We start from the raw sequence: 14616 nt of genomic DNA, 5'->3' as shown, positions 1-14616 counted from the left end.
TAGTTCTAAACTTCCAGCTCAGTAACTGTCCCCTTGACTTGTCCAGACTTGTCCTACCTGCCTATCTTCTTTTCCACCTATCCACTCCACCCTCTCCTCCTTGACCTATCACCTTCATCCCCCCCCCCCCCACTCACACATTGTACTCTATGCTACTTTCTCCCCACCCCCACCCTCCTCTAGCTTATCTCTCCATGCTTCAGGCTCACTGCCTTTATTCCTGATGAAGGGTTTTTGCCCGAAACGTCGATTTTGAAGCTACTTGGATGCTGCCTGAACTGCTGTCTACATACTATGTCAGGAAGCCCTCCTGCACACACTGGACAAAAACTGACCCATCTATAGTACTCGTACTATAGTGTTCCCAGTCAATATCTAGAAAAATAAAGTCCCCCATGACAACTGCCCTGTCTCTCTCACTCCTATTGAGAATCATCTTTGCTATCCTTTCCTCTACATCTCTGGAACTATTCGGAGGTCTATATAAAACTCCTAACAGGGTGACCTCTATTTTCCTGTTTCTAACCTCAGCCCATACTACCTCAGTTAACGAGTCCCCAAACATCCTTTCTACAAATGTAATACTGTCCATGACACACTTCCCCCTCTTTTACCATCTTCTCTGTTCTTACTGAAACATCTAAATCCTGGAACCTGCAACCACCATTCCTGTCCCTGCTCTATCCATGTCTCCGAAATGGCCACAGCATCAAAATCCCAGGTACCAACCCATGCTGCAAGTTCACCACCTTATTCCGGATGCTCCTGGCATTGAAGTAGACACACTTCAAACCAACGTCTTGCTTGCCGGTGCCATCTTGCATCCCTGAAACTTGATTTTGGACCTCCCTACTCTCAGCCTTTTCTATACTTGAACTACTGGTTCCCATCCCCCTGCTGGATTAGTTTAAACCCACCCCAATAGCCTTAGCGAATTCCCCCCCCCCCCACCCCCCAGGATATTGGTACCCCTCTGGTTCAGATGAAGACCACCCTGCTTGTAGAGGTCCCACCTACCCCAGAAAGAGCACCAATTATCCAAGAATCCAAAACCCTCCCTCCTGCATCATCTATATAAATTGTGAATAATTGTGGTCCCAATCCTGATCCCTGAGGCACACCACTAGTTACTGATTGCCAACCAGAATAGCACCTATTTATTCTCACTCTTTGCTTCCTGTTAGTCAGCCAATCCTCTATCCACGCTAATATTCTACCCTTAATATCTTGCATTTTTATCTTATGCAACAGCCTTTGGTGTGGCACCTTGTCAAAGGCCTTTTGGAAATCCAGATACATCACATCCACTGGGTCCCCATTAACTACTGTGTTTGTAATGACTTCATAGAATTCCAAAAGATTAGTTAAGCCTGACCTGCCCTTCATGAACCCATTCTGCGTCTGCCCAATGGGACAATTTCTATCTAGATGCCTTGCCATTTATTCCTTGATAATAGACTTAAACATCTTCCCTGCTACGGAGGTTAAGCTAACTGGTCTATAGCTCCCCTTAGTTTTGGAGGGGTATTTTTCTGAGTGATGTTCCACAGGGATCAGTGTTGGGCCCTCTGTTGTGTGTGATACATACATAAATGAAAAAGTAGATGGTCCGATTACTAAGTTTGCAGAAGACATGGAATTTGGTGGAATTATGGATAGTGAGGAAGGTTGTCAAAGTATACATTCGGATATAGATCAGATGGAAAGTTGGGCAGAGAAACAGCAGATTGATTTTAACCCGGACAAGTGTGAGCTGATGTATTTTGGGAGGTCAAATGCAAGAGGAATGTATACAGTAAATGGATGGACCCTTAGGGGCATGGATATACAGAGGGATCTTGGGGTGCAAGTCCATGGCTCCCTGAAAGTGGCAATACAAGTGGATAAGGTGTGTAACGACATAGGGTAAACCCCTCACACCATAACCTGTTAAAATTTGTGAGGCAAAAAATTAACCCAGAGGTCACTATTTAAAGTAAAAATTAACAATTTTATTCTTTAAGTCCAACAGAAAATATTAAAACCAACAACTATTTATAACTCCTTTCTCTTAAACCTGTCTTTTACCTCCCTCTCTACAATACTGGTCTGATAAATCCCCTCTTAAATTTATGGCAAAATCAATTTCAAACTCAGGTATAGTCTCGGATGTCAAACTTTCTCTGTAGATTTCTCTAGGTCGACCTTGGTGTTCTACTGCACAAATCTCTTGCACACAGGTAACTTTCAGAGAGTTATTCTGCTCGCAGTCTGTTGCTTCTTGCCAGCTCTTTGTGGTTCTTTCCATAGCTGTTCAAAATGTCCGGTTTTATACCCCAAAGCATCAGATCATTTCATTGATTTGATGTCCTCCCAAACAGTAAAATTGAAATTCAATTGGATTTTGGTCTCTGGGGCATCATTTAAACTGATTTGCCAAATTTGAAATGTTTTTGTTCCATGGCAATACAACTCCAGCAATTTGTTTTGACCAAATGTTACATTGTTACCTTGTTCAGGACTCTCTGTGCTTTCAGTCAGTCCTAGTTACCTTCCTCTCGCTCTTGAAGGTACAGGTGGTAAAGACGGCATATGACATGGTTGATGCATTGAGTATAAAAGTTGGCAAGTCATGTTGCAGCTGTATAAAACTTTAGGTAGGCCATATTTTGGAGTGTTGTGTGCAATTCTAGTCACCACACTAGGAAGGATGTGAAGGTTTGGAGAGGGTGAAGCAGAGGTTTACCAGGTTTTCCGATGATGTCACCAATGTTAACTCTGCTCTTTCTCCACAGTTGCTGCCAGACCTGCTGAGTTGTATCAGCAATTTCTGTTTTTGTTAACTAGAATGTTGCCTGGATTGGACTGTATTAGCTAGAAGGATTGAACAAATTTGGATTGTTATCACCAGAATGTTGGAGGCTGAGGGGCGACCTGTAGAAGCAGATAAAATTAATGAGAGGTGTGGTTTTGGTGGATATTTACAGCCTTTTTTCCAGGAAATCTAAAACACTAAGGGTGTAGTTTTAAGACAAGAAGGAAACCGTTTCTAGGACATGTCCAAAGAAATACAGAAGGTGGTCGGTGCCCAGAATGCACAGCCAGAAGAAGTGGTAGAAGGAGAGGGATTTAGTCCGATACATGAATAGACAGAGAATGGGGGGATGTGGCCCTTATGTAGGCAGATGGGATTAATTTAGAATGTCATCACGGTTGGCACAGACAGGGTGGACTGAAGGGCATGTTCCTGTTCCTGTTCCTGTGCTGTACTGTTCTATGTAACTATTTAACTAACTAACTAACTCCCTGCAGAGCTGTCTCTCAATGTGAAAGTCTGTGTTTGGGATTAAGAGAATATATTTGAATTTGAAATAGTAGCTTAATTGTTACCTAATATGTTTTATACTTCGAACAAGGAAGTTATTTTTAAGTGAATTCTTGCTGTTTCTTTTATTCTAGATCATAATATACAATTAAAACAAATTGACCATTTTGGTGATTAAATGCAACATTTATACTTTTGCCTTGATGCATGAAAATTGATTATGAGTGCTCTGACTCCCTCACTGTCATAACAGATAATAACCACCAATCCCCTTCATTATTTAATTTATTCTGTCCTTTGTGAAATATATTCAACACCGGGGAGGTAGTGATGCTGTAGTAGTGATGTTGCTGGTCTCAGAATCCAGGAGTTCAGGACAATGTTCTGGGGAATGGATGCCAGGTGGTGAAGTCTGAATTCAACAATAACTTGGAGTTAAAAAGCCAGCCTTACCCAGTCTAGCGCACATGTGACTCCAGATTTCCTGAAGAAGGGCTTATGCCCGAAACATTGATTCTCCTGCTCCTTGGATGCTGCCTGACCTGCTGCGTTTTTCCAGCAACACATTTTTCAGCTCCAGACCCACAGCAATGTGATTAAATGTTAATTGACCTCTGGGCAATTAGGGATAGGCAATAAATGCTGACCTAGCTAGTGACACCCATGACTAATGAACAAAAAGAAAAAATTCTGAAGTACTTTTCACAAAACAATTAACAGTGGTGAGTTTCTGTATGTCAATATATGTGTATCAATAAATCCTCTGACAGCTTTCAATTATACTCTCCTCAAATGAAATATCAACAAAAACTGCTTGGTTTAAATTTATGGTGCAGCTGTTATCTATGACTGTGTTGATCAGCATTATAAGAAACATTTCATATTTTCTTCATTTTGAAGGTTTATTTTTAATCCTAATTATAGTATGTTTAATGATTTATATGAAACAAAAACTCATACGCAAAAGATTCCTGCCTTACAGGTATATTTATTTTTGTCAACATTTTAAATTGCAACACATCACAAATAAACATGACTAAAATGTCATTATTTTCATAAAGTCAAATAGCTAACCTTAAAATTAACTTAAAAATATTGTAGCTGTAAGAAACAAGGAGTTAGTGTTTCAATGATTTAGTTTATTGTGCTTTCTTGTCTGGGACTAGTTTACATCGAGTTCAAACTGAGGAATAAAAGCTTCAGACTGCAGCCTGTGTGAATTCTATACAAAGAATTTGAACAGTCCAACCCAGCTGATAGTCAGCACAAAAAGAAATGACCATTAATTTGGCACTAATTCATAATCATTCAGAAATACTAGAAGACTGACACAATAAATGGCTGTATCACTCTAAGGTGAGATTCAAGCATCATTGGAGGAATAGACTTGAAATTGACTTTGCTCCCATTCTTGAGCTCAGGATACTTGATGCTGACATTAGAACTTGTACATTCTCTGTGGTGTTTATCTCAGGTTTACTGCCACAATTTCAGTGGGATGTAAGTAAAAGACCTGGAGAAAGAGGATTAGTTTCCTATTTCAGCTACTTGTCTGAGGTTTTGACTCCTCTTGCTTAAATTATAGCAGGAAACTCAGAGAAGGGCCACAGAATTTCAGGGTCTGCTGTCTGAAATGTGGATATCACAACAAGGCACAAAAATTGTCAAAATATTAAAAATGGTTATTGTACAAGGTTTCTGTAATTAAAATTTTTAAAAAGGCATAAGTAGAAGTACTAGTTTTTACAGTTTAATTTTAAACTAATCTTTGGTTGTCAAGTTGAGGCACTTTTTTTTAAGCTTTGAACCAACTTTTTATGTTACCTCAGAATTACTTACCAATAAAATGTACATCAGAATATTATTACAAGCAATTTAATTATAAATTACTCTTAAAAACCTTACTTTCTTGTCATTGCATTTTTACAGAATTGGACTATAATTTTCATTATTGGTGATGCATTGTTGAGTAAGAGAACAATCTTATTAACATGGATAACCACTTATGATATATGCTTAATTATTTTCAGAACCTAAACATGACTCTAAAACAGTGAAGGAACTCAATAACCTTCGAAAGTTTTACAATGATCAGGTAGATTTACAAAAGAATTTGACTGCTGTTTCACTCCTGATGTTCCACAAATTAATGATACGTGTGATTTTCTGGTAAGTCATGTTTACCTTGGAGCTCCAGCTAGGGCACAGGGCTAGAGAAAGTTTAGTCCATTACTTCTGAAAAAGTTATTCATTTGGGTCGTCTTCTGCCTCATGCTTGGCTGCCAAAGCTAGTGCGAAGGCACTGACAGAATCTTCTCTTGAATTTCGAGAAGAATTCTGTTGAGCTGTAGGAAAGAAAAATATTTCTATCAGCCTGTGTGACAAATGCTTTCATCGAAGTCATCAATACATAACCATTATAGAACATAGAACAATACAGCGCAGAACAGGCCCTTTGGCCCTCAATGTTGCGCCGTCCTGTGAACTATTCTCAGCTCATCCCCCTACACTATCCCAAAATCATCCATGTGCTTATCCAAGGATTGTTTAAATCTCCCTAATGTGGCTGAGTTGACTACACTGGCAGGTAGGGCATTCCACGCCCTTACCACTCTGAGTAAAGAGCCTGTCTCTGACGTCTGTCTTAAATCTATCACCCCTCAATTTGTAGTTATGCCCCCTCATACAAGCTGACATCATCATCCTAGGAAAAAGACTTTCACTGTCTACCCTATCTAATGCTCTGATCATCTTGTACGTCTCTATCAAATCCCCCCTTAGCCTTCTTATTTCCAATAAGAACAGACCCAAGTCTCTCAGCTGTTCCTCATAAGACCTTCACTCCAGACTAGGCAACATCCTGGTAAATCTCCTCTGCACCTTTTCCAATGCTTCCACATCCTTCTCGAAATATGGTGATCAGAACCGTACACAATATTCCAAGTGTGGCCACACTATTATAATGCTTGATCTTGTTCACTTTTCCCAGAATGTATAAGCAAGAGTAGTCCAGAATGCCTGCTGTGGAACCTATCCACCTCCGTCAAGGGCTCTTATAAGAAACGCTGATTCTCCTGCTCCTCGGATGCTGCCTGACCTGCTGCGCTGTCCCAGCACCACACTCTCAACTCTGATCTCCAGCATCTGCAGTGCTCACTTTCTCCTAATTTTCCTTTCTTCTCTATTGCTAAATATCTAACCTTTACAAATGAAACCAATGTGCACAAACAATGTTGAAAATGTAGCCAATTTGAAAACCAAAGGTAACAGATAAAACTGAGTCCTGAACAAGGGTCACTGGATCCACAGATGCTGCCAAACCTGCTGAGTTTCTCCAGTTACTTCTGTTTTTGTTTGAGATAGAAGTGAGTGTTCAATCTTATGGCTATTATGCAAGTTATTCCAACACGCAGCATTTCACATGTTTCTAGGAATAACTATGCACACACAATGGATCCCTGAACTGAAGCATGGGAATATTGATGTATTTTTGTTAATAAATCTCTGTACTAACTCCGGTTGCTGATACTCTGCATCCAGGAGACAGCCCTGGATCTCCAGGTTCAGACAGAGTTTCCTTTTAGTCGATTTCACATGGAGCTGCTAGAAAGTGTCTGAGCAGAATTGCCAAGTTCATTCTCAATATCTTAGTCCACCTACTGGGACATGTTATGACACACTTCTGAATTAGATGGAACCCTTGCCTTCTAACGCTGAGGTAGGGACAGTACCAATGTGCCACAATATCCTTCATTATATTTTGCAGAAGCACAGTCACTCTGACATCTGGAAATGTTGACAATTGCAACTGAGCCCGGATAGGACTTGAACCTATAATTAGATTAGATTACTTACAGTGTGGAAACAGGCCCTTCGGCCCAACAAGTCCACACCGCCCTGCCAAAGCGCAACCCACCCATACCCCTACATTTACCCCTTACCTAACACTACAGGCAATTTTAGCATGGCCAGTTCACCTAACCTGCACATCTTTGGAGTGTGGGAGGAAACTGGATCTCCCGGAGGAAACCCACGCAGACACAGGGAGGACGTGCAAACTCCACACAGTTAGTCGCCTGAGGCGGGAATTGAACCCGGGTCTCTGGCGCTGTGAGGCAGCAGTGCTAACCACTGTGCCACCGTGCCACCCATAAATTTTCTGATCCAAAGTCAGACGCATTATCCATTATGCCAATGGCCCACGCACAATTTGGTGACAATCAGCTCATTAATTTCTCTTAACTATTCAGTTGACTCATTATGCACTGAATCAGCTGGGTTAACAGCTTTGCATTGACAACATGAAAGAAATACAATATTCCAAGTACAGCACTTTCTGGATAAGCATCTTCTGAATCATTAGCGTTCGTCAGGATAATGTTGCTTTAACATTTTTTTAGGCAGATAATCTTTTCATCGTAAAATAAAGAAATGAGTCATTTCTATTGTTTCAGAATGTCATAGGCCAGTTTTAGATTAGATTCCCTACAGTGCAGAAACAGTACTGCAGCCCAACCAGTCCACACTGACCCTCCTAAGAGTAATCCACCCAGACCCATTTCCCTCTGACTAAAGCACCTAGCACTATGGGTAATTTAGCATGGCCAATTCACCTAACCTGCACATCTTTGGAGTGTGGGAGGAAACCCACACAGACATGGGGAGAATGTGTAAACTCCACATAGTCGCCCAAGGCTGGAATTGAACCTGGGACCCGAGTGCTGTGAGGCAGCAGTGCTAACCACTGAGCCACATTAATATTCTTACAAATCTTTTTTGTTAGTTCTAGTGGCAAGAACTCAGTGAACTTGAATCTCTGGGCCAGTTTAAACCTGATCTGCTGCGTGAGAAACTAAAAAAAGAGGTAGAACACTGAGTTTACACCCTACTAGTAATGGGAGTAGTTTTAACTTATGCCCCACACTTTGGAAACTGATGGGATTGGACGGGATGTTGGTTTTACACACGCCTGATTTTATATTCTATTGAAGTAATGTTGGGTGGGATGTAAACAAAGTATTCCATCTGATCCTCTGGGTTTTTCTCTCTCCACAGATACGGCCAGACCTGCCAAATATTTTCAGCACTTTCAGTTTTAATTTAAGGACTCCAGCATACACATTATTTTGCTTTTGCAGGTTATGAATGGCCCAAATTGTGAATAAATGTTAAATATTACTAACATGTACTTTGGTTACTGATAATATCCTTATCTTGTATTTTCTTCATACTCAAAGAGCTTAGAGATAATTGAGAGAGATTAAAGATAATACATTGTCTTTAATTTGCATTCATGAAAAATTCAATTTTCATTGTGAACATTTCAGTTCATTATTGGCAAATGGAGAGTTTGAGGTTTCTATTAACGTAATTTAAATTTTCTACGTCACAATTTCCGATAAATATTTAGCAAATGGGTGTAATTTACTTTGACACATAGAAGGTAAAGTGTTAACATACTGCAACAAAGTGTAAAGAGCTAAACAATGGTTCAATCAGAGTAATGATGGGAATGTGACATAGTGACGTAAACTACTATGTCAGTATCTAATCAATCAGTACAGGCTGTACAGTCAGCAGACCATGCCTAAGGGAGGTGTACATCAAGTAATTTACAAATTTAGTTCATGCAGAAAGTTTCTGGTCTTTCTCAAGTTTAAATATAGATTAAGAGTCAGATTCTGACATAGACAAGGAACTTTCAAGTAATTTAAATCACTTTTTTAAAGGGTAGGAATGCTACCTGGGAAAATCAATTGAGAACAGTTAGCTAATTGATGTTTGCTATTGTAGCAAATGGCTTGTGTCCCTAACCCTGGACCGAGATCCAGATTCAAGTTCCACCTACTCCAGAGGTCTGTAATAACATCTCTGAACAGGTTGATTAGAAAAACAAGTTAATAAAATAAATTAGCTACTGTGGTTCTTGTGGCACAGCAATAGTGGCCTTACCTCTGGTTTAGGAGACCTGCGTTAAATTCCAGAGATGTATAATAATATCACTGAACAGGTTGATTAAAAGTTTCTTAACTACTGTAGCTGGGTGGGGGGGTTCTTGTGTTGCAGTGGTAGTGTCCCTACCTCTCAGTCAGTAGGCTCAAGTATAAGACCCATCTGCTCCAAAGGTGTGTCACAACATCTCTGAACAAGTTCATTATTAAAAAGAACCACTGTAGCAGGCAGACCATCTAGTTAGTGCCTCTTTCAAACCACACTACCAGTAAGGAGTATGGAACAGTTAGGAGGCTATGTCTCAGTGAGATGTTAACTGACTTCAGTAGTGATTTTGGTTCATGTGGGAATTCAGTCCGTGGGTGAGAAAAAGATACTTTTAGTAAGTTTACTAGTCAGACTTATCAGTACTTGTGTGTTTGTAATAGTTGTAACATTTATTTGTATTGGATCTGAAGAGAGGGAACTGGATGCGTGTGTGCAAAAATAATTAAAGGTAGCTGGATAGGTTGAGAGAGAAGTTAGTAAAGCATACTGTGTTCAGAACTGTTACAAACACATTGGTGAAACTGGGAATGTTCTTCTTGGAGCTAAAGAAGAACTGACTAAAGTGTTCAACATGATGAGGGGTCTGGAAAGAATAACTAGGAAGAAAATGTTTCACATTGTGAAAGGATCAAGAGCAAGAGAGCAGACATTTAAAGCAATTAATAAAAGAAGCAAGTGACATAAGGGAAAACCTTTTCACACAGCGGCTGGTCAGAGTCTGAAGTGGCTCTGTCCTGCCTGAGTTTGGGATGGAGGCAGGTTCAGCTGAAGCTTTCAAGAGAAAATTAGGTGATTATTCGAAAAGGAAATGTACAGGGTTTCAGGAGAATGTAGGAGAATGGCATTAGGTCAGAAGCAGCATAGCTATGATGGGCTGTATGACCTATTTCTGCACCACAACAACCTGCCATTCTAAATTCAGAATACATTCTATTTTCTTTGTTTATCCGCTCCAATATCTTCAGAAGAATTAACAATTACTATTGGGTCACCAGTTTGCCCGTAATTAATACAGCACTATATATTTATAAATTATGTATATGGTGCCTGTATAAGATGTAAGGAAACAGCTGATAAACTCGGTGCCGTGTATTAAGCAATGGTCTAAAAGAAACAGGTCTGCCAATTACAAATTGCAGTTAAAATAATTATTTCAAGAAACACCTCACTGCATTGCTCACACAAAACAATCATATCATTAACCTTGTGAGTACTACAGATGCATTTAAGATTTTAAATTTGTATATCTGGATGTAGGTTTGTTCGCTGAGCTTGAAGGTTCATTTTCAGATGTTTCGTCACCATACTAGGTAACATCACCGGATGAAGAGGCTCACTGAAGATGTTACCTAGTATGGTGACGAACCATCTGAAAATGAACCTTCCAGCTCAGTGAGCAAACCTACATCCAGAACCTCAACCTGAGCTACAAATCTTCTCAAAATGTGTGTATCTTTTTGTTCATATAAAATCAGGAAGTTTGTTTTTCTCCAAGACTTCAGTCCTGGATGCCATTGAATAAAATGAAAGTGTAGAATTTTTAAAAAATGTTCTTGATCTTTAATTTTCTCTAAATATGTACAACAAAGGTAATTGTTTTGCAGTGTATGCTTAAGTGCTCAACTTCAATTGCAGTCCTCAAAAGATTAAGCTACTATTCCTCAGCTGATACTGTCCATTTCCCAAAGTCAAAAGCAGGATTGATTATTGTGATATTTATCCATGTGAATATGATATATAAAATCAGCAGGATGTTACAGATTTAATTAGTCACAGAGTCATAGAGATGTGCAGCATAGAAACAGACCCTTCAGTCCAACTCGTCCATGCCAACCAGATATCCCAACTAAAGCTAGTCCCACTTGTCAGCACCCCGCCCATACCCCTCTAAACCCTTCCAATTCATATACCAATCCAGATCCCTTTTAAATGTTGCAATTGTACTAGTCTCCATCACTTTCTCTGGCAGCTCATTCCATACAAGTACCACCCTCTGTGTGGAAATGTTGTCCTTTAGGTCTCTTTTATATATTTCCCCTCTCACCGTAAATCTATGCCCTCTAGTGCTGGACTCCCCCACCCCAAGGAAAAATTCCTTCGCCTCCGCCGCATCTGCTCCCAGGAGGACCAATTCCAATACCGAACAACCCAGATCGCCTCCTTCTTCAAAGACCACAATTTCCCCTCTAACGTGGTCGACGATGCTCTCCACCACATCTCCTCCACTTCCCACACCTCCGCCCTTGAACCCCGCCCCTCCAGTCGTCACCAGGACAGAACCCCACTGGTCCTCACCTTCCACCCGACCAACCTCCACATACATCGTACCATCCTCCGTTCATTTCCGCCACCTCCAGACAAAGCCCACCACCAGGGGTATATTTCCCTCCCTTCCCCTATCAGCATTCCAGAGAGACCACTCCCTCCGCGACTCCCTCGTCAGGTCCACACCCCCCACCAACCCAACCTCCACCCCCACACCTTCCCCTGCAACTGCAAGAAGTGCAAAACTTGCGCCCACACCTCCCCCCTCACTTCCCTCCATGGCCCCAATGGATTCTTCCAAATCCGTCGCAAATTCACCTGCACCTCCACACACATCATTTATTGCATCCGCTGCACCCGATGTGGCCTCCTCTATATTGGGGCGACAGGCCGCCTACTTGCAGAACATTTCAGGGAACACCTCTGGGATACCCGGACCAACCAACCCAACCGCCCTGTGGCTGAACACTTTAACTCCCCCTCCCACTCCACCAAGGACGTGCAGGTCCTTGGCCTCCTCCATTGCCAGACCCTGACCACATGACGCCTGGAGGAAGAGCGCCTCATCTTCCACCTCGGAACCCTCCAACCACACGGGATGAATGTAGATTCCTCTAGCTTCCTCATTTCCCCTCCCCCCACCATATCTCAGTCTCAACCCCTGGATTCAGCACCACCCTCTTGACCTCCAATCTTCTTCCCAACCTCTCCGTCCCCACCCCCTCTCTGGCCTATTACCCTCACTCTCACCTCCTTCCACCTATCATATTCCCAGCATCCCTCCCCCAAATTTCCCCCCTCCCAACCACCTTTTATCTCAGCCCACTTGGCACACCAGCCTCATTCCTGAAGAAGGGCTTATGCCTGAAATGTCGATTCTTCTGCTCCTCGGATGCTGCCTGGCCTGCTGCATTTTTCCAGCACCACACTTTTCAACTCTGGTCTCCAGCATCTACAGTCCTCACTTTCTCCCAGGGAAAAGACCTTGTCTATTTAGCCTATCCATGGCCCTCATAATTTATAAAATTATATAAGGCCACCCCTCAGCATCCGACGCTCCAGGGAAAACAGTCCCAGCCTGTTCAGCCTCTCCCTATAGCTAAAATCCTCTTAACCCTGGCAATACCCTTTCATGTTTGGCAACATCCTACTGATAGGAAGGAGACCAGAATTGCATGCAATATTCCAAAAATAGCCTAACCAATGTCCTGTAAGCCACAACATGACCTCCCAACTCCTATACCTAATACTCTGACCAATTAAGGAAAGCATACCAAACGCTTTCTTCAGTATCCTGTCTACCTGTGACTCTATTTTCAAGGAGTTATGAACCTGCACTCCAAGGTCTCTTTGTTCAGCAACACTTCCTAGGACCTTACCTTTAAGTGTATAAGTCCTGCTAAGATTTGCTTTCCCAAAATGCAGCACCTCACATTTATCTAAATTAAACTCCATCTGCCACTTCTCAGCCCACTGGCCCATCTGATCAGGATCCTGTGTAATCTGAGGTAACCCTCTTCGCTGTCCACTACACCTCCAATTTTGGTGTCATCTGCAAATTTACTAACTATACCTCTTATGCTCGCATCCAAATCATTTATATAAATGATGAAAAGTAGAGGACCCAGCACCGATTCTTGTGGCACTCCACTGGTCACAGGCCTCCAGTCTAAAAAACAACACTTCACCACCACTTCACCATGACCTTGTCTATTTACCCTATCCATGCCCCTTATGATTTTATAAACCTCTATAAAGTCACTCCTCAGCCTCCGACACTCCAGGGAAAACAGCCCCAGCCTGTTCAGCCTCTCCCTATAGCTCAAATCCTCCAACCCTGGCAACATCCTTGTAAATCTTTTCTGAACCTTTTCAAGTTTCATAACATCTTTCCAATAGGAAGGAGACCAGAATTGCACACAATATTCCAACAGTGGCCTAACCAGTGTCCTGTACAGCCGCAACATGACCTCTAACTGATGTAGTTATTAAATCAGTGGCCAGGAAATGGCTACCTGAATTCACTGTGTTTCCTTTCCACTGTAGACTAAAGCCATGTCACTCTTTAATGTAAGAAACACGAGCTGTTAGTTTAAGAGCACTGTTATCATTTGCATTCCGAAAGGACATTTTTCTACATATGGGGCATGTGCTATGTCCCTTCATGTGCTGCCAGTGAGCCCTCTGTATGGAGACTCCAGTGAGCCGTCTGTACAGCTCAGCTATTACTTTCTGCTCAGTTTCCAGTGTTGGGCCAATACCTGGATCCTGCTTCACCAATGGAGCTGTGTTGTAATAGAACCTTGTCTGTCCATTGAGAAGGCCACTGGGGGTGAGTGACAGGGTCAGAGTGTACTGTTTGTGACAGTCAGGATATTTCAGACCATCTCGGCCAATGTCAGAGCAACACATGGTCCCCACAACCTTTCCTGGACAGAAGATAAGCCAATAGTAATTTTGCAGCTTGTTCCAAGAAGAGCAATTTGTTAACATTTTAACAGTAGCCTCTGAAATCATTTATCTTTTGTGAGGCCTTCAACAGTCTCAGCAGAATCCAAGCTCTGGGTTAGTGAGAATTCCATCAAGGTCTTAAGAATGTGTTGAAAGGTTGAATTCCTAGACATGTCTGTGAACCAATCCCCTTGTTGACATGGTGGAATAGGAGACTGGAGGGGGGAGAACAGGCCAGATGTTAGTCTCTCTCAATTTCCAGAACTTCAGGTAGCAATTTGAATGAGTTGAAATTGGAAACATGTTCCATTCCAAATTTCAAATGTGCTTGTTACAGCACTATGAAGTGATTTTGATCAGTTACATTATATTGTATTAATATTTGGCTTTCCTCATCTACCATTGGCCATACTTATTATGGTCATTGGTTATAATACACATTTATTGCAGATAGATTAAATTCCTATATAAATTAGTCATATTTTATAAAATATTTAGTTAAGCAGAATATTTACATAATTCAAAAAGTGAGTTGAAAAGTTCAACATAGAAACATAGACCATAGAACAGGACAGCAGAGTCCAGGCCCTTCAGCC

At 41.5% G+C, this 14616-nt stretch overlaps 1 protein-coding gene across 1 annotated transcript in view; it reads right to left on the bottom strand.

The window, feature by feature from the left end:
- Positions 1 to 4308: 4308 nt before the first annotated feature.
- tmc5 (transmembrane channel like 5) overlaps positions 4309 to 14616 on the bottom strand; it is a 225925-nt gene continuing 215617 nt past the window's right edge. Inside the window, exon 22 of the mRNA XM_072560203.1 lies at positions 4309 to 5649. Coding sequence (XP_072416304.1) covers positions 5549 to 5649 — 101 coding nt within the window. The 3' untranslated portion in view covers positions 4309 to 5548. The remainder of the gene's footprint in view (positions 5650 to 14616) is intronic.

Source organism: Chiloscyllium punctatum, chromosome 40 (genome assembly GCF_047496795.1).
Source record: "Chiloscyllium punctatum isolate Juve2018m chromosome 40, sChiPun1.3, whole genome shotgun sequence".
In the NCBI taxonomy this organism is placed as follows: Eukaryota; Metazoa; Chordata; class Chondrichthyes; order Orectolobiformes; family Hemiscylliidae; genus Chiloscyllium; species Chiloscyllium punctatum.
Note: the sequence above shows the minus strand (reverse complement) of the source record. Positions and strands in the feature narration are given on the sequence as shown.